The sequence below is a fragment of the Eurosta solidaginis genome, chromosome 2 (assembly GCF_040869045.1).
Source record: "Eurosta solidaginis isolate ZX-2024a chromosome 2, ASM4086904v1, whole genome shotgun sequence".
NCBI lineage: Eukaryota > Metazoa > Arthropoda > Insecta > Diptera > Tephritidae > Eurosta > Eurosta solidaginis.
In genome coordinates, this window is record NC_090320.1 from 296384547 (window position 1) to 296404278 (window position 19732).

Sequence of the window (19732 nt, forward strand, 5' to 3'; positions counted from 1 at the left end):
TTCTCTTCAATTTTTGTTGTCTCCTCGCCATAAAGATGAAAGACATACTCTTCCACATCAATTCCTTCTGCTTCCATTGCCTCTCGTAGCCGTGCCTGAAGTTCAAGTTTAACGCCGCTTGTATTCAATCCACGGCTCTCCAACTCCTTCTTTAGTTGCTGGATCTTTAATTCACTGAACTTTGCCATGTCCAAGTTGTATTCCCAATCTTCGGAATTTATTCAACAATTCCTCTTCTGACACCAATTGTAACGAATTTACTTGCAAATCCTCTTATTTGCAACCCTCTGCTAAGTTCGTATCGCTAAACTGTTGAATAAATAACTCCAATATGTAATAATGCAAAATGGCCTTTATTCAAGTACTTCACAATAACACTTATACTTTGCAACGAATATCTTGCTTATTAACCAAACTGATTTACAGCTCAAATGAAACTCTACTATTCAAAATAATACTGCTATAGCTCGCTAGATAGCGCTTAATCCAAATCTCAAATCAAACTGAATTACTTCTTACTCGCCTGCACCGCTTTTATAGTTTACGCTGCATACTTCTAGGCTTTTCGATTTCCAGAAGTTACTAGTTAGTTCGGCTACAAAATTGCCAGCCACAACTACGTGCACAAATTATTGCTCTCTCTTGTGACAACTCAGATAAGATATATGCATGTATTTGTGCATTGCCGCTCAGATGTTCGTATACGTACATATGTGTAGACGCAATTATTTATTCGTTTATGTAGATACATAATGATTGAATTATTGATGTGCATTCACGTCACTGGTTAGCATCGGCTTAGAGACGATAGCATCGCTCAGTGCTGCTAACATTCGTTACAATACGTTCTGAACTCAAGCTGCCCCGAGGCCTTAAGCCTTGTTGCAGTGGCTAACGCGATAGGTCTGCAGATGGGATGTGTAGAATGGCATGCAATGCTGCTGTTGATGTAGTTTTTAGGGCTCCCGTTATGCTAATCATTTATAATGTGCATATCCTCTCTAGTTGTTTGGTATACGTACGTTTTCGGTGGCTGTTCACTAAACATGGACCCAACAGTAAAGTATGGGTTTGAAAATTGCGCTAAATACCCAGTGAGAGAGTGCATCCTAGCATCCTGTTGCATGCATACACTGCCGCGGAGGCTTCGCTCTCTCACACATGGAGTTTCCACGACAGCTTACTATATAAGATGACTCATAGATATTTTGTGCTACATTTTTCTTGTGGGTTACACCTCCCAGCGTAGGCTTTGTCCAAATACATAGGAACCTTATATTTGCTCGTAAATAATACTACATATATTGGGGTTTTCCGCTTTGGCGGTTAACCTAACTCCAGTTGCGCAGGCATGTACATCCCGAGGTGCCTGATCCATCAGAGAGTTCTCCAAATTATACCAACAATTTTTTCAAAAGTCAATAAAAATTAATCATTTCAAAAAGTAAAAAAAAACCTATTTCCTTCAAGAGTAATAAATGAAAAGTGGGAAAATCGTCCGAAAATAGTACCACAAATATTTTCTTTTTGCAAAAACATCGAAAAAAATTAACATTTTTAAAAAATTTATAAAAAGGAGCTTTTCAAAAAATTGTATTAAACTCTTTTGAGTAGTTTTTTTTATTAGTTCAAGTCTCTCTGAGAGAGGAAAGTAAAAAAGTTTTTAAAAGTAACGCACACAGCACAATCACAATCACATCCCTCCTAAAAGTCAAAAAATACTGCGAAATTACGCCCAATTTTTACAGTTAATAATAACATTATAACCGTAATAGAAACTTTCCAGTAATACCAATTTCGTATTCTTTCGTTTAATTAAAACCAAAGTGTTATGAACATCACTTATTACGGCCCTATTTCTTACTACATGTATGAATAATAATAAGGTTGTATTTAATTAATTTTCTGTTGTGCAGTCACATAACATCGAAGCAACAACACGCAATTCTGTTATGCCAACACGACGACCTTGACTTTTATCTCAATTGAAAGCGAATGAAACAATTTTATACATAAACAAGTGCACATGCACACATACAAATATCATATACACATCTGTACAAACCATACATCTACGACAAACACATACACCCGATATCAGGCATCACTTAGTTGTTTTGTTTGTGTAATCGTATATAAAGCTGTTCGTCATCTCAATAGCCACTGCATTTGGTCAATGAACTGCAGCGCTGCTGTGGACGTTGGCGTTGCTCATTTTCTTTACAAATTTCACTCATATTTCTATACATATATACAAATGCAGTATACATCAATGACAGAGGAATACTTTACACCTCCATTCCCGTTAATTAAATGCGGCTTTAAAAGCGTTGACCTATGCAAGCTCATCGAGTGCATGCTCCCAGCTAATTTGTAGTGGCGTGTTCTCGCACGTGCGAGTGCATTAAGTCGTTTTCTGGTTGTGTGGTGATTTTAAGAGCTACGAAGTTTCTTTAAGAACTTTTATGTACTTCTATTAAAGTAAATTTTTCAAATTTTTTTTAATTGTTGATTAATAATTCAATCGATTAATTGGTAATCTGATTGCATAACTAGCCCGACTAATGTAGTAAATTTAATTCTATAAAACCACAGTTTTAATTTTTAGTGCGAAATTTAATATCCATTGACTGGATTGCGATAATACACTTAAGTTATGTCTTTAGGATATTTCATAAGGCAATTGAGAATTTCAAGCGAATTCAAAGGACCATAGAAGAGTTTTGCAGGTGCGGTCAGTCCTTTGCCGGATACGAACCCAGTGCACTCCTGTACTAGCACTCCTTACTAACTGCCGCCGGATTGACTTCGAACCTTTGAATTTTAGTCGCCTTTTATGACAAGTATGCCGTAGCCTTACCGCGGGTATTTTCTAGCTGCTGGGTTCTTCTCTCCTCATTTTAATGCTACTATATATGCAATTTTTGTTGTTATTTTTCTCTTGTTCCCCAAATTTTCCGCCAGCGGCCGCCGTGGTGTGATGGTAGCGTGCTCCGCCTACTACACCGAAGATCTTGGGTACCCGCCCCGAGCAAAGCAACATCAAAATTTTAGAAACAAGTGTTTGGAAAGCACTCCAGGTGTATTTTTGCAATGAAAAGCTTCTCAGGGAAAACTCACCTGCCTTGCAGATGCCTTAAATCTATTTGGAGATTATCGCGCATTACATTTATTTATTTTTTTTTTCTACCTCGCGGGATTCCCACCTGCCACATTCAAAAATTATTACAATAATAAAAAGAACGGAACGAATTTTTGGAACTTGAATTCCTTTTAAATATCTTTTAAACAACTTTGACCAAAAATATGACAAATATAAAAGCGAATGATGCTCTCAAAAGTAAACTGGAAGACCGCACATTTCGATCCGGCGGTCCAAAATGATGATTTTCAAAAGAATTCATACGAATCCAATCCAAGTATTTACTAACTTCTACAAAATGTGTTGGCCCTGGTTTGGAGCAGTTTCCACTTAAAACATCTATGCCATACAATAGACCTCCGCAAAATAGAGGCCCGCCCGAATCGCCCTGACAACCACCACGAACTCTGCCTATTGGATCGCCAGCACAAAACATCTTCTCGATCTCCATACCCAGATGTTTATTGCACACATTTTGGGCAAATACAACCAAATCAACATATTGTATAACATCCGCTATTTCTGCGTTCTGTATATGTGCGAAAATAACAAAAAAGGAAAAATATAAAACTTTATTTGGCATCTGGTATGATTTTGTTAAAATCATTCTTACGTGTCCGAGTTTTCCCCAACCTACATGGAGGCATGTGATACGTGGTTCCACATACGGTGCAGTTGCAAGCTCGATGCGTTGCGCTGTTTGATTATCTTCAATAATTTTCTCACTTAAATGTAAGAGCCCAATATCGTGTGGAGAGTCGATGCGGTGGTAATTGAACTGCGGATGTGGCAAGATGTCTTTAACTTGTACGATTTGTGTGCTTTTAACTCGCTTTGTGCGTACTGGAGTTCCGGCAATAACGATAATGTCCTTTGCTTGCTTTCTATACGCGGAAGTCAAACGGAATGAATGAACACAAAACATGTCATAGCCAGGTCTCATACATACTTTTGTAGACAGTGAGCTGCTGTCAATATGGTTTGTGGTGCGATTATACTGCCCGTGCAAAAGTGACCTGTACCAAATTTTCGTTCAAAATATCGCGAATATGCTATTGACACTGCATATTTGGCATGCGTTTGTACTTTTGGTACATATCCACCAGCTATACGGAATGCTCCATCGCTGTTATTATTAAGATCGGATGCAATTTTGGCATAATATCCATGCCACATGAGCGTCAAGAGTACAAAAGTTTTCTGAAACATTCTTGCGATATAAAATTTTAATAAAATAAGCGTGAAGATATAGAGAAATTAGGATTTTGACTAAATCTTCATTATTATGATTGTTTAGACATGTGATGTCATTTAGACGAAGGATGTTTTGTCTACTGCAGCTAAATATTGAAATGTTTATGTTAAGTTTATTTTAATGTCCTCAGATTTTTTAAATTTTTTGTATTTGTATCTAGCACAAACATTCCACATTCCGCACTCAATCAGTCTATGTGAGGTCATCTGGGAACGGCCAGTACAACCTGTTTTCTAGGTATCGTAACGAATTTGGGAAACTGCTGATTTTTTTGCAGCTCCTGTTAACGTTCGATGCTCTGAACTGTTGAATAAATAACTGAAATATTCAGTATTGCAAAATATACCTTTATTTACAACTTTACTGTAGTAGTAGTACTTCACAATTACAACACCCGAATTATTCACTTATAGCGTGTTAAAATCAAACTGACTCATTATTTCTCACATTGCGCTGCTTTTATACTCTCTGTTGCCTCGTTCGCGGATATCTCCTAAGGTCTAGACTTTTCGCGAACAGCTGCTTATTTATGTCTCCTTTATGTATTTGATATTCACGTTTGACTTCTAGTTATATGCGTGTGTTTGCATGCGTAATATAAGTAAGAATTCTGCTCCTAGCTGCTGCCTACGTGTATGTATGTGTGGCTGCTTGCTTTAATGTTGTTGTCCAATTATTTATCACAGTGATGTATCGAAATGCTAATATTCGCCACAATACTTCACACCAAATTAACCACGAGGACACGTTTTGAAGGAAGATCAAAAAAGATATGCTTTTGTTGCAAAATACTCTACTAAAAAAGTTTTAACAGTAAAAATTAGAGTATATCACGTAATCTGAATTTTTTTTTTATTTACAAAAAAGAAGCGTTCTCATATATGTGAGTCATATATATGAGAGAGTATTCAGTTAGCTTGGCTTGGTGGTGGTAAGCAAACAAATTGGTGTAGAGTGGTAAAATACTTAACAATATATCTCATGCTTCAAAGAAATCCTAAGTCCAAAATAGCAAAATATAAAAAAGCAACTGAAACCAGAAACTAAGATCAAGCTCTACAAGGGTATGGCAAAGCGAAAATCCTGTTCTGATTTCTATTAACTGCCATCTTGTTGTACCAAGTCGTTGTATGAAAAATAATCAAGAACAAGCTATCAGCTGTTGGGACAACAACACCTGGTACGGCATTCGCTTTGCCAGATACCAAGCCAAACAAATATAATCCTCAAGTAAAACACTTTGAATAGAATAGGTTTGCAGAGAAATATAAGAAACAAAACCAATAAGCTCAACCTTTAAAAAAAGGAACAAACAAAACCTATGAAATAAAAGAGGCAAACAAAGAAAATAGTAGACAAAAATGCCAAAGCAAACACTAATGAATTGAAGAACCAAAGAAAGCAAAAAAACGAAACTGCCAAAGCAAAAAAATCAAATAAATTTAATACAGCAAACCAATCAAACAAAGTAATGTTATTAAAATAAACATAACAAACATAATACAACAAATTGGAAAAAAAAAAAAAAATCAAACAAAGCTATTAAAATAAAAAAATAAAAATGTAAGGCACGATAACCTCCGAAGAGATTTTAGGCCGAGCTTCCCTTCCAATTTGCGTCGTGCTCCTCTTGATTTTTTCCTACAAATTGGCGGGGCGGGATCTACTTGTATTATGCCTACTCCGAACGGCATCTGCGAGGGGATGAGTTTTCACTGAGAGCTTTTCATGGCAGAAATACAGTCGGAGTGTTCGCCAAACACTGCAGAGGGGCGACACGGCTTAGAAACATTTTCTACTAATTGAAAAAACTTGTTTCTAAAATTGATTTTGCTTTGCGCGGGGCGTGAACCCAGGATCTTCGGTGATGGCGGAGCACGCTACCAACACATCACGGCGTCCGTCAAGTTTAGCAAAGCAAATAAGACAAACAGAAAAAAAAAATTACGAAAGAAATAGAACAACAGTAAAAACAAAACCACAGAAACAAATGAATGAAAACAAACCAAACAAGCAGAACACAACAAAATAAACAACTCAAACAGAATAAAGAGAGCAGACAATAAAGAAACAGCAAAAACAGGGAAAGCAGGCGATTAAACAGAAAGACACAACTAAAGGAACAAATCGAAGAAAACAAAATAAAACAAACAGAAACAAGTAAGGAAGTCTTACTTCGGGCGAAACTGAACATTACATACCCAGCTGTACACTTGAAATGCTGTTGTTGTTTGTTTTGTGTGCTTAATAGTGTTACAAGCCTGCGCAATAGTACATATATATATCGTTCTGTTCTGAACTAATTTTTCTTCGAGTTGTGGCTCCCGAAACATAGAAAATTGCTTAGTCATAATAGGGGCGCTGGCATGCCCATTTTTCAAAATATGAAGTTGTTCCTATTTATTGTTATAAATCCACTTGGGAAATGAAATGACATGGATAAAAAGATATTTTTTGCAAATATATAAAAAAAAAAAATCTTTTATATAAAAGTGGGCGTGGTCCTTAACCGATTTCGTTAATTTTTCTGCAAAGCATTCCTTATAGTAGAGACAACCTCTCTGCCGAATTTTGTTACGATAGGTTGAACGATTTTTGATTTATGATTAATAATATTTGTAAAATTGATTTTATCACAAGTGGGCGGTGCCACGCCCATTTAAAAAGGTTTTTTCAGATTTTTATGAAGAGTCTCAATATCAGTCCACACGTCAAATTTCAACATTCTATGTGTATTATTTACTAAATAATCAGGTTTTTTGTGTTTTCCAAAATGTTATTTATATAAAAAGTGGGCGTGATTATCATCCGATTTCGCTCATTTTCAACGGACGGACATGGCTCAATAAATTTTTTCTTTCGGTAGTGATAATTTTGATATATGGAAGTCTATATCTATCTCGATTCCTTTATACCTGTATAACCAACCGTTATCCAATCAAAGTTATAATAACCTGTGCACAAATACAGCTGGGTATAAAAATAAAATACAAAACACAAACACAATAAGAAAAGCAAACCGAATTAATGAAACATACAAAACAAATTAAAGACAAGAAAAGTAAGCAAAACAAACAAGCCGAACAACAAACAGAAAAAAAGAAACGGCTTAAACAAAAAAAATTAAACAAAAACCAACCAGGCCGTAATGCTTCCGGAACCTAACGGAACCAACCGAATATAAGAACAAAAAAACAAAAATAAGAAAAATAAATTAAAATAAGGAAAACTAATCAAAAAAGTAATTAAAACAAACCAAATAAACAAGACAAAAATAAAAGAAACAAAAAGCAAACGAGACCAATAAAACGGACAGAAGAAATGTTGCTTAGTTTTTTTGCCATAGCACAAGGAAGGAAACCAAACCAAAGTTGAAAAAAAAAGAAACTCGTTAAACAATACAGGTCAAAAAATTAATTTGCCTCCAATCTTCGATCTTTTACGTAACGCTGCTATTGCTATATCGTTGAAAATGGCTTGTTCTAACTTCAAGCGAGAATGTGACAATACTTTTGCCATATGAAGGGCTTCAGTAGCTTGGAACTTTTGTGTATAGCGACCTAGACCAATATGTACCTGTGCAATGTTTAGCAGCCTCTTAGATCAGAGTATTTATTGAAAAAATGTATTTAAGTTCAAAAAAAATAATACAAACTAAATATTTTCGTAAGCATACTGTCATTCAACTTATTTCGAGCATGTGATCTATAGATTTTTTTTATCATAAGAATTCATTTTAATCCAATCCAAATACGTCTGCCTTTCTAAAAAAAGTAGGTTCCAATCAGTATTGTTTATTAGGTAATATTATGTTATGTAAATGAGAGCCTTACTTGACCTACTCGTCCCCAGCCAACATGAAAACATTGTTCACCTGGTCTTGCGAATGATTTTCTAGCAAGGCTTATATGATGTGCTGTTATATAATCTTCTCTGATTCTTCCATGTAAACGTAATAATGCAATATCATCTGCCGAGTCTATACGTCGGTTATTGTAATGAGAGTGTGCTATTACATCTTTAACTGGTAGGATTTGTGTACTTTCAACGCGTTTTTTACGTTTTGGAGTTCCTGCGATTACAACAAGGTTCTTGGCATCTTTCCTGGGTTAAAGTAAAAAAAAATTGATATGAATTGGATGTGCTAGAGGAGCACGAAAATTTCATAAAGTAATCTTAAAACATTGCACATTAAAATAAAACAACTACATACTCTACCACGCAATGTGCTGCAGTTAATATTGTTTTCGGCGCGATTATGCTTCCTCCGCAAAAATGGCCTTTACCAAATTTTCTATCATTATTCAGATTAAACGCACGCAAATCCGCAATTGAGACTGTATATTTGGCGATACTTTGAAACTCAGGTACAAAACCACCTGTTATCAAAAACGTATTAGTATTATTGTAGTCCGGCGCGATTTCTAAATAACTTCCGGGGGAAACGAACGTAAAAAGTATGAAAAACTATTGAAATATTCGTGATACTCTGAAATTGGTAGTTAAAATTTAAAACAATTTAATTTGATTAGAGATTTTAATTAGTGATTGGTTGATTTAGTATGATTGATGTTTGAAAGAAAAATCTCGGAAAGGCGATTAGAGGATTAAACAATCTCGTTATAGTCGCCAAATATAAGAAATTAAAAAACACTCCAGTATTGCTGAGATATTTCCGAAATTATCCAGATATAGCTTAAAGGTAGTCTTCATATAGTCTAAAAATTATACCTCAAATAATCTCAAATGGTTTTGAAATAGTCATAAAAAGTTCCTTAAAATTATTCCGAAAATAACACCAAATTAATTTAAAATGATCCCACTATTAAAATTATCCGAAAACAATTCCAAAATCATACAATATAAAAAGCCTATTCGACTGTGGTTCCAGGGATAAAAAAAAACATATGTATATAAAAAGATATCGAGATCCTCTCAACATAGACTTTAAATCAAGAGCAAACTTTTGAAATTTTTTTATTATGTATAGCGACCGACCAAGTCTACCGCTAATTGGGAATGAAATATGACTTTTATTTATTCAGTTACATAATAACTGTTATGTATCTTTAAAAATATGTTTTTTATTAATTTCAGTTTCTAACCTGTATTAAAAACATCACACTGGCTTCACCCAACAACACAGCACCGCCCGTGCTTTGGCGCGCGCGTCGTAAGATTGGTAAGCGCTTTTGAAAACTCTCTTAACTATTTGAATATATAAAATATTTATATGTATTTAATAAGCTACTAAGGGCATATCGACGACGGATCAGTGAAATATCACTGTATTCCGAAAAAGCATTTCTCAAAATATTTTTCAAAAATGTCCTATCGTAGAGTTCGATTGCCGAACGCCTTATCTATAGATCCAATTGTAATTTTCATAATTTCAGTAACCGCCCAATTGTCAAAATATATTTAATTGATGCTCACAACTTTTTGTTTTATTTTTACTCCGCCTTTTGTAGTCTGGCAGTGCTACGGCTTCCGCCAAAAGAGCTTATGACTTGAAGAAGTCAATAAATAGCCTACATTCTCTAAATTGTCATCTACTCAGTTTTTTTCTGTAAGGCAAATTTCCTATGCTTGTGACGGTTGAGTGCAGGATCCCTGGTTGCCTTCGTTGCTGATATAGAAATTCTCTATCTAAAAATCTGCCCTTTATAAATGAAACTTCAATATACCCTTTGCTGAGTTAGGACTTTTTTTACTCAATATCAGAGGAAGGGAATGCTTCAACCCACTTATATATATGGCGCATTTAAAGCAATTTTGATATTAAGTATTATTTAAGATCTAGCCAAGATGGGCTGGGACCTTATCCTGTAGCTCAATTTAAAAAAAAACTTCTATCGATTTCAAAAACAATGTGAGTAGTTTGATAGCTTCCGAATAGAGTTTTGTAATAAGCGCCTTATCTTTCAGTTAGACGTTGCCAATAATTTTTTGTTTTCGTCTTAATGCAAATATATTGCGGACTTATTTCGATCAGTGAACCTAAAAGTATGCAAGAGATTTGGAAAATTTCATTTATCGATGAAAATTTATTTTTCATTAATTCCATTTCGTTCAATCACTTCAAAGCGCCTTTATGATTCTAATAACATTTATTTAATAATCAAATAACAAACGAAACAAAAATGCATAAAAAACGAAATTCATTTATGTCTTTTTACAAACACTTTTGAACGTTGCGGAGCTCTTGAGTACCAGGGACGCGCTGGTTGTGTACTTGGATCTGGTGATTCTGCCTCTAAGCGCCTCAAATCATCGCTCATTTTATCCAATATTTCTTCCAATGCAGAAATGTGTTGGCTAAGTCTAAGTAGAAAAAGAGTGAGTGAGACAAAGGGAGTGAGAAATAGAGTGTGTGGGAGAAGAAGAGTGTGTGTCTATAGTAGAAAAAGTGGTTGAAAGAGAGTGAGTGAATGAAAAACAGAGTGAGTAAAAGAGAAGTACAGGGTGTGTGAGAGTAAATGAAAGCGACATCGCGAGATAATCGAAACTTGGCCATAGGGATTAAATACATACATTTCCACTTGTTCAGCATCACGTTTGTTCCGAACAGTTTCAAAAAAGCTGAATTTTGAATAATTAGAAATTGAATAAATTATAAAATATCCATAACTAAATTAACACTGCATGTAATGTAATTACTTATCAAGTATTTCATTTTTTGGTACTTTTACTTTCCTCTCTGGCTTGGGTGTTGGTGGAAATGGCGGTTCATTATCACTAACCACTTCACGCAGCGGTTCGTCTCGTTTTGATGGTTGTGTTGGCTTAAACAATCCTATTTTGTTAAGCGCCATTCTGACGGAAATCTTTCCTTTATCCCAGTATCTATCAAAGAAATCATGTAATTGTTTATCTGGTTGCATGTCAACTTTTTTTACTTCGCGAAATGTGTCATATATTATGGCGAGGAACATATTCTGCGAATGGGATTTAAAAGCACAAGTAGTTCGCAATTAATTAACTAAATTTAAAAAAAAATACTTACGATAAGTATAAAGGATATAACAATTATGAAAGATAGAAAATAAAGTGGCGCAAATATTGTATTTGCTTTTTCCACGCCGGCATAATCAAAATCAGTTAATACCATACGCATAACGCTCCAAAAAGCAATTGGAAAACTATAAAAATCTGCATGGGCGTGTCCAAAAAGTATCATGCCGAGTATAGCGTATGAGAAGAAGAGTATGAGAAATATGCCGACAAAGTTGAGAAGATCCGTGTAGCACTAAGATTTGATATGCGAAAAGAAATAAATTTAGAGTAAGATTGGTGAAAGCATTATTTTCATTGTACAACAGTCCATTTTTGCGGAAAGTCGGAAATTGTGCCTAAAAGTATGCAGATATTTGCTTACAAACAAATAGGTTGCTTAATGCGTTTTCTGTAAATCTAACTTGAAAGCTATTTTAGCAGGTATGAAATATGTACTATGTACTTTAGGGCGGGTCGATTTAAAAATCGCTCATTGCTCTGTGAAAATCGTATTCTAGGGATCAAAATAAGAAACTTTGCCGAAGGAACCATACCTCTAAAACGGATTCTGATGTCCCCCCCTTTGGGTCGAACTTTTGGGTAGGGGCAATTTCAAATCTACCTGCCGTGTCTTGTGGTGGCTTAAAAAAAACAACACAAGCAATTTTACGATCTGCAATTGTGTCACAGTGATAATTTCATTTTTTAAAACGGTTGAATAAAAAACCCACACAACTATGTTTACGACATGCAAATGCATCACAGTGATGCCTTGGTTTTAAAAGGGGGTTGTAAAAACGCTAATTTCTAATAATTTTTTTTAATTTCTTTTCTATTACTAAGTTAAATTTATTTTTTCATTTACATATGTTCTGACTAAATAAATTTCTAAAGAGAAAAATAAACTCCAAAAAGAAAAAACATAGGCATTTCAAAGTGGGATTTTTCAAAATTTGCCCCTACGACCAAAAGGGGGGACATCAGAATTCGTTTTAGAGGTATGTCTCCTTCGGCAAAGTTTCTTATTTTGATCCCTAGAATATGATTTTCACAGAGCAATGGGCGATTTTTTTGCCTATCCACAAATCGACCCGGCCTAATGTACTTAAATAGCTATAATCAAAGCGATGTTGCCAAGTCGTGCATACTTCTGGGCAGACTAGATAAAAAATGTTGTATAGTCTTCAAAAAAAGACACTCACCCTCAGAAAAGTCGCCTTCAAACGCAATGCTGTCTTATTAAAGTTGAAAAGTTGAAAAATTTTTATCCAAACTAGAAATGCTAAAACTGCCATTAAATTCATATAATGCCTATTGAACCAACAAATAAAGTCCAAACTATGATATTCTGATTTTTTTTCCAGCGCACCCTTCAAGTAGTAATGTAAATAGACGGGATGAAAAATATTATAAATGAATGAGAGTACGATGAGCTGAAAAGGCATAAGTGATTATTTTATAAAAAGCGTGATATTTATTTAAATAACCAAATACATGACATACAATTAAGATAACTGAATCCACCAGCTTCCAATAGTTAACAATTTTTTTCCAACCTTCCCTTAATGTAGCACGCACTTCCTTAAATATATAGTACACTGAAATTAGGTAAAATATAATGGCCGCCAGTATGATCCAAACACTGCCAGTCCAAAGGGCATATTTTTGTATGACGTTAGCTTGTAATGATATAATAACACCACCGGTGACGGGAACTTCACCTAGTATTCTAAGAAAATGAAAAAAGGTTTATGATTGATTTCTTCTTTTTTTTTTTAACGCCCAAATGTAAGCAATGATTTTATTAATTGAATATCGACGGATGAGTGAAGGATCATCCTGTCTCTGCTGGCCGTTGAAATACGCGATATTTCCCAAAATGAAACTTGCCTCGGAATTTTTTGTTTTCGAAAGTACATTAACCTACATCCATTTCAAACTGATAAACTTATTTATGGAAAGAGCTCTTAGAGAAGACGCATTTGAAAAAAATTTGAGATTGGATGTTTACATGAAAATTTCTCTATTGGCAGTAAAATGCCTTCTCAATGTAAAAAAAAAATCCTAAAGCAGTATCGCAACAATGCAAATCGCCAGCCTAGAAAGAGCGTCTCATTCGACGATGTGGCATGTGTTAACTTACTTGACGTTATTGAAAAGATCCGTATTGCTGTTGAAAACTATAAATTCAAACACCATTAAACGTGTACCACGATCCAACCAATTACGTGCCTCTAATTCTTTGACTATGATCACAGAGCGCTCAAATTTACGATTCAAATTTTCTAAGAAACCTCCTCCCCAATATGTATGCATTCGTGCGTCAATAGGCTTTGTACCTAAATTGTGAGCTGATTTGTATTCTGACCTAAAATAAAGTAACGGAAAACAAAATTACATAACGCAACCTAATAGCATAACTTAACATAAAGATGACGTTGAACAACGAAACGATGCAAAATATAATCAAGCAAAAGTAATCGTTACATAACGTAACATATCATAACATAACATAAAATAATATAAATAACGTAAAATAATACAACATAATTGACAGACAATAGTTAAGCAATTTTTTTACAGTGAACTGAACATTTCGTAAGGGGAATTCTTATTCAAAGAAATGGCTCACATTGGGTTAAAATATTCCAAAAATATGGTAAATGCAGCTTTGGTAAACTCAGCTCTGTGACCAACTTGATATTAAACTAGAGATATTACGTTTTGGAACTTAATGTGTTACTTCAATAATTAAATATTTTTAAGTTACTTCAAAACTGTTGTGCTCAAAATTCGTTATCAACAACTTACTCTTCATGTTTGCCATCGGTCTTATGACTCCAAATAGTGTACACTGCATAACAAGTATTATTAAAACTTGCCATAAAACCTCTATCCACGCTACAATCTTCTTTCTCTACACGTAGTTGTCGTAAACGCGGTGTGCCCAATAAATAATTCTCATGCAAAATTGTTAGTTCATCTTTGGTGGATTGTGTATTAGTTTGGTTCTTATTTTCGTCTTCGTTCTCTTCGCGATCTGCTTCTTCAGCTTTATGTTCTTCATTTGCTTTCGATGATTCCAACACTTCTGGCACATAGATCTCTCTTAATTCCTGCCACCATTCATGATTTGTAAGGTGACGTTCGTAGATCATGAAGTGATGTTTTATCGCATGATTGAAATAATACAAATAGTGGTGACGTGATGCAACAGCAACTATGAGCGTATGGCGATACTTGTATTGCATGTGGCTCGACGTACTTTTTATGCAAATATTGACACTTACCCATTGTCGTCACCACGAGAAAGATAGCATATAGCAGTATAGACAATAGTGATTTTTTTATATTACTGGCACTGTCGTATTTTATACTTCGTTGAAAGTCCATATCAAATGCTTTTATCAGAATTGCTATAAAAAAGGCAAACAGCTGTTTATTAATATTCGTGGAAGACTAATATTAAAATTTCGTGTGTCAAAATATGTTGGATTTATCACAGAGTTCAAGAAATTTTAAAATTGTTCTCAAGTGAAATATGAAATGAAGTACAGTGTGCTGCTTATAACTAAAATGTATGTACTTCACTTCATTGTGGTACACTATGCTTCACTTATGTAATTATTTCACAAACACGTCAAAGCAAACCAAAATGTTTCTTCGCATCTAGGTATATTACGACTTGGGGTATGACATTCGATTATAATCTGAATTTGGTTTGGCGCAAACCTGTTTTAGGGCTGTGACATCTTCAGTGCCGTTTTTCGTTAGTTTTGGCGAAAAATGAATATAAAAAAAAAAGAGCCACGAACTTTAAAAAACTTCAGATACAATAATGGTTTCATACTATTTTAAGCTAAATTATACCAGTACTGAGAATAATGTCCGCTTATAAGGCTAAGGGTGCATGTACATACATAAGTAGCAGATTCACGCCAAGCTAGCTCTCACAACTCTCACCACGCTGTTTATGATGATTCAATCCCCAAACCAAATTCTGTATTTAAATTGTTGCCCAGAAATCGCGCCTGGCTATGAGCTTTTGAACAGCAAAGATTTTAGATTGAAACAGTTTCGAAACTTATAGATTTAAATTTAAAGCTAAATCCCAACAAATGCAATTTCCTTGGCCCCGAAGTAACCTTCCTAGGCCATAAATGTACCTCGAAAGGCCTGCTGCCAAATGACTCAAAAATAAAAGCAATTAAAAAGTACACTAAGCCTAAAGACAAAGACGCTGTTAGTCGATTTGTTGCATTTGCAAATTATTATATTATACCAAACCTCGCGTCCCTGGCAGCCCCTTTAAATCGTTTAAATAGGAAAAAAGTTGAATTTTTTTGGATATTGCTTGCGAAAATGCTTTCGAATAACTAAGATTTTCATGAATTGACAAAACTTTTAAAAATTAGTCGTGATTTCTCAACAGCTTACTACCATGAAACTGTTTGTACTGTTGAAAGAAATCATAGAGTCTTTAACGAATACTTACGTGCATATCTAAATGAAACGTATTCAGATTGGGATACATATTTGAAATACTTCACATTTTTACATAATACTACAAGGAGTTCGGTTTTTGACAAAAATTTACTCCCTTCGAATTAATGTTAGGCAGAAAATCTGCAATGCCACATGAAAAGGAATAAATTGATCCGATCTATAACGTAGAAAATTACACAAAAGATCTAAAATATAGAATGAAAAAATTTCATAAAATGGCAACAAATTTGATTAATAAACCTAAAATTAGAAATAAAGAATTGTACGATAAAACGGCTAGGCCGTAAGAAATTAATGTTAATGATAGAGTTTTAGTAGAAACAGAACCAAGATATAAACATAAAAATATATACCAAATTCCCTACATAATAAAGAATATTGATGGACGAAATGTAAGGATTTGTGATGAAATTAATCGAATTGAAAAAACTGTACACAAAAAACGTATACAAAAAATTTATTAAATTGATAGTTGTTCAAAATTTTATCCTTATAAATTTTACTCAATAATATTTAGATATAAATAGATTTTAAGAACCCACCAATGAAGGTCAAACAAAACAAGCTTATTTAATGTTAATTTTTTGAGGAACAGTACATTAGCCCGTATAAGAAAAACTATGTGTTACCTGAAATACTTAATAAATATAAATTTACTTACGTTAAGGCTCACTTCAAACCAAACTTCTAAAATTACCAATATCTTAAAATTAACTTTTTTACATATTTCATTTTCTTTGTAATTTCAATTTTTAATTATCTTTGAAAAAGTTGCACTGTGGTGAGTGAACGAATCCTGGGTTAAGCTACAGTTATGCACCGACGTGTGTAACGTACTTATACGTATGGCGTACGTATGGAAAAAATCGAATACGTTCCGGGCTACATACATACGTACGTGCGTTCGACGTCGGTGAGTTTTCGTTTACATTGCACACTCATAAGATAGGTCGTGTCAGCTGACACGTTTTTTGTACGTACGTTCGTGAGTAACTGCAGCTTTAGAATTGGTTTACGTTACGTTACGTGCAAAACTATGTATCTGGCAACTCCCCTAATATAAAAGTGCAAGATGGAAACCATGCATCAACTAGTGATGATGCACTTGGCATCACTGTATCACTTCATATGAAGGATTCGAATGACGTGGAGAATTCTGTTTGCCTGAATCTCCCGTTATTCATTATTATATCCATCATGAACTTGACCGTTATGCATCAAGTATATAGCAACAAGGGTGAGTTTTAATAATTCAGTTTGAAATAAGCCGGCACGCCATCAACCAACTCGAGTGCGCGGCCATGTAATTTTCTATTAAAAAAAAAAAAAAAAACAGAAAAAACCAGAAGAATTCAAATACGAAAATAAATATAAACGTTTGCTTATTTAATTTGCTTGTCACTTCGTCCGGCGTGCAGTGTGTGTTGGTAAAGTTACCCAAAAATAATTATACGATCGTTGGTGAATGCTACGACGTTTTGTAGGGTAAGTTTGTTATCATTTATAAAGAAAATAAGGTTCCTACCAGGACTACTTAGGTTTCTTTGATAAAACGATAGCTTTTAATTTGGAATTGAGGAAAAGTGAAGTTCTATGGAGTGATAAAGTGAAAAAAATGCATACAATAATTAATTATGAAATATGATTTTTTTATTTACCTCAAAGAGCTAGAAATACCCTATAGATAATGCATTATCTGGACCATTCAAAAAAAAAAAAAAAAAAAAAATGTATAATTTGGGGATTATTTTCAGACTATCTTTGGACCATTTCGAGATTGTTTTCAGGATGTTTTCGGAACTATTTCGTGATGATTTCGGGATCCTTCCAGATTATTTCCAGATAGTTCCTTTATTGTTCTCATATTCCTTTCGAGACTCTTTAGGAATAATTTATAAATCGTTTGCGAGATTATTGCCGAATCCTACCGAGGTATTATCAGTGTTGTTTCCATTCCGTTTTCGTATTATATTTGATATTATATTGGTAATATTTTGAAAACACTCAGATGTAAAAAATTGTACAACCAGTAAGGCAATTCACAAGGTCTCCTATTTGCCGTATGTTGTATGCTTTAATAAAATTTTATATTTGAAGTCATGGAAACAACTCAAATCTTAAAGTTTAACATGAATACGACACACTTTTGTGAATTGCTTATGTATAAAGTAAACAAGTAAAAACTTTATTATACTCAGTTGAGCAGAGCTCACAGAGTATATTAAGTTTGATTGGATAACGGTTGGTTGTACATATATAAAGGAATCGAGATAGATATAGACTTCCATATATCAAAATAATCAGGATCGAAAAAAAATTTGATTGAGCCATGTCCGTCCGTCCGTCCGTCCGTCCGTTAACACGATAACTTGAGTAAATTTTGAGGTATCTTGATGAAATTTGGTATGTAGGTTCCTGAGCACTCATCTCAGATCGCTATTTAAAATGAACGATATCGGACTATAACCACGCCCACTTTTTCGATATCGAAAATTTCGAAAAACCGAAAAAGTGCGATAACTCATTACAAAAGACAGATAAAGCGACGAAACTTGGTAGATGGGTTGACGTTATGACGCAGAATAGAAAATTAGTAAGATTTTGGACAATGGGCGTGGCCCCGCCCACTTTTACAAGAAGGTAATTTAAAAGTTTTGCAAGCTGTAATTTGGCAGTCGTTGAAGATATCATGATGAAATTTGGCAGGAACGTTACTACTATTACTCTATATGTGCTAAATAAAAATTAGCAAAATTGGATTAAGAACACGCCCACTTTTTAAAAAAAAAATTTTTTAAATTCAAATTTTAACAAAAAATTTAATATCTTTACTGTATATAAGTAAATTAAGTCAAAATTCAACTCCAGTAATGATATGATGCAACAAAATACAAAAATAAAAGAAAATTTCAAAATGGGCGTGGCCCCGCCCATTTTCATTTAGTTTGTCTAGAATACTTTTATTGCCATAAGTCGAACAAAGATTTACCAATCCTTCTCAAATTTGGTAGGAGCATAGATTCTATGACGGTAACTGTTCTCTGTGAAAATGGGCGAAATCTGTGGAAGCCACGCCCAGTTTTTATACACAGTCCACCGTCTGTCCTTCCGCTCGGCCATTAACACAATAACTTGAGCAAAACGATATATCTTTACTAAACTTAGCCCACGTACTTACCTGAGCTCACTTTTTCTTGGTATAAAAAATGGGCGAAATCTGACCATAACCACGCCCACTTTATCGATATCGAAAATTACGAAAAATGAAAAAAATGCCATAATTCTATACCAAATACGAAAAAAGGGATGAAACATGGTAACTGGATTGGTTTGTTGACGCAAAATATAACTTTGGAAAAATCTTTGTAAAATGGGTGTGACACCTACCATATCAAGTAGAAGAAAATGAAAAAGTTCTACAAGGCGAAATCAACAGCCCTTGGAATCTTGGCAGGAATACTGTTAGTGGTATTGCATATATAAATAAATTAGCAGTACCCGACAGATGATTTTCTGGATCACCTGGTCCACATTTTGGTGGATATCACGAGAACGCCTTCACATATACATCTAAGGGCCACTCGCTTTTAAAACCCTCATTAATACCTTTAATTTGATATCCATATCGTACAAAAACATACCAGAGTCACCCCTGTCCCACCCTAATGGCGATATCTCGAAAAGGCGTCCACCTATAGAACTAATGCCCCCTCTCTCTTAAAATGCTCAGTAACACCTTTCGTTTGATACCCATATCGTACAAACATTCTAGAGTAACCCCTGGCCCACCCTAATGGCGATATCTCGAAAAGGCGTCCACCTATAGACCTAGT

At 34.5% G+C, this 19732-nt stretch overlaps 3 protein-coding genes across 7 annotated transcripts in view; 1 reads left to right on the forward strand and 2 right to left on the reverse strand.

The window, feature by feature from the left end:
- The window catches only part of Pde11 (Phosphodiesterase 11), a 251591-nt gene that overhangs the window by 60270 nt on the left and 171589 nt on the right, over positions 1-19732 (forward strand). For 3 of the 4 annotated variants that reach the window (XM_067768642.1, XM_067768645.1, XM_067768643.1), the window contains one exon: positions 9495-9579. The exons of the other annotated variant lie outside the window; for it this stretch is intronic. The gene's annotated coding sequence lies outside the window, so the exon portion shown is untranslated. The remainder of the gene's footprint in view (positions 1-9494; positions 9580-19732) is intronic. 4 annotated transcript variants of the gene reach the window in all.
- LOC137241902 (mast cell protease 2-like) lies at positions 3285-4351 on the reverse strand. The gene is made up of 3 exons (XM_067769256.1): positions 4092-4351; positions 3756-4026; positions 3285-3671 (listed from the first exon to the last, which is right to left on the reverse strand). The coding sequence occupies exons 1-3, from the start codon at positions 4349-4351 to the stop codon at positions 3285-3287; spliced, it is 918 nt and encodes a 305-aa protein (XP_067625357.1).
- LOC137241255 (polycystin-2-like protein 1) overlaps positions 10512-19732 on the reverse strand; it is a 96329-nt gene continuing 87108 nt past the window's right edge. Inside the window, exons 3-11 of one of the 2 annotated variants that reach the window (XM_067768647.1) lie at positions 14684-14809; positions 14205-14613; positions 13537-13761; positions 12897-13122; positions 12596-12826; positions 11404-11646; positions 11058-11335; positions 10932-10979; positions 10512-10721 (exon numbers count right to left, since the gene is read on the reverse strand). In XM_067768647.1, the coding sequence (XP_067624748.1) occupies positions 10559-10721; positions 10932-10979; positions 11058-11335; positions 11404-11646; positions 12596-12826; positions 12897-13122; positions 13537-13761; positions 14205-14613; positions 14684-14786 (1926 nt within the window). In that variant the 5' untranslated portion in view covers positions 14787-14809 and the 3' untranslated portion in view covers positions 10512-10558. Of the gene's footprint in view, positions 10722-10931; positions 10980-11057; positions 11336-11403; positions 11647-12595; positions 12827-12896; positions 13123-13536; positions 13762-14204; positions 14614-14683; positions 14835-19732 lie in introns of those variants that run through there. The other variant, XM_067768648.1, reaches the window with a different exon arrangement.

Coding starts and splice junctions, on each gene's coding strand:
- LOC137241902 (XM_067769256.1), bottom strand. CDS start 4,351: ATGTTTCAGAAAACTTTTGTACTCTTGACGCTCATGTGGCATGGATAT. Junction 4,027..4,091: donor GCAGCTCACTGTCTACAAAA/GTATGTATGAGA, acceptor TTCCGCGTATAG/AAAGCAAGCAAAGGACATTA. Junction 3,672..3,755: donor GTTGGGGAAAACTCGGACAC/GTAAGAATGATT, acceptor GCACATATACAG/AACGCAGAAATAGCGGATGT.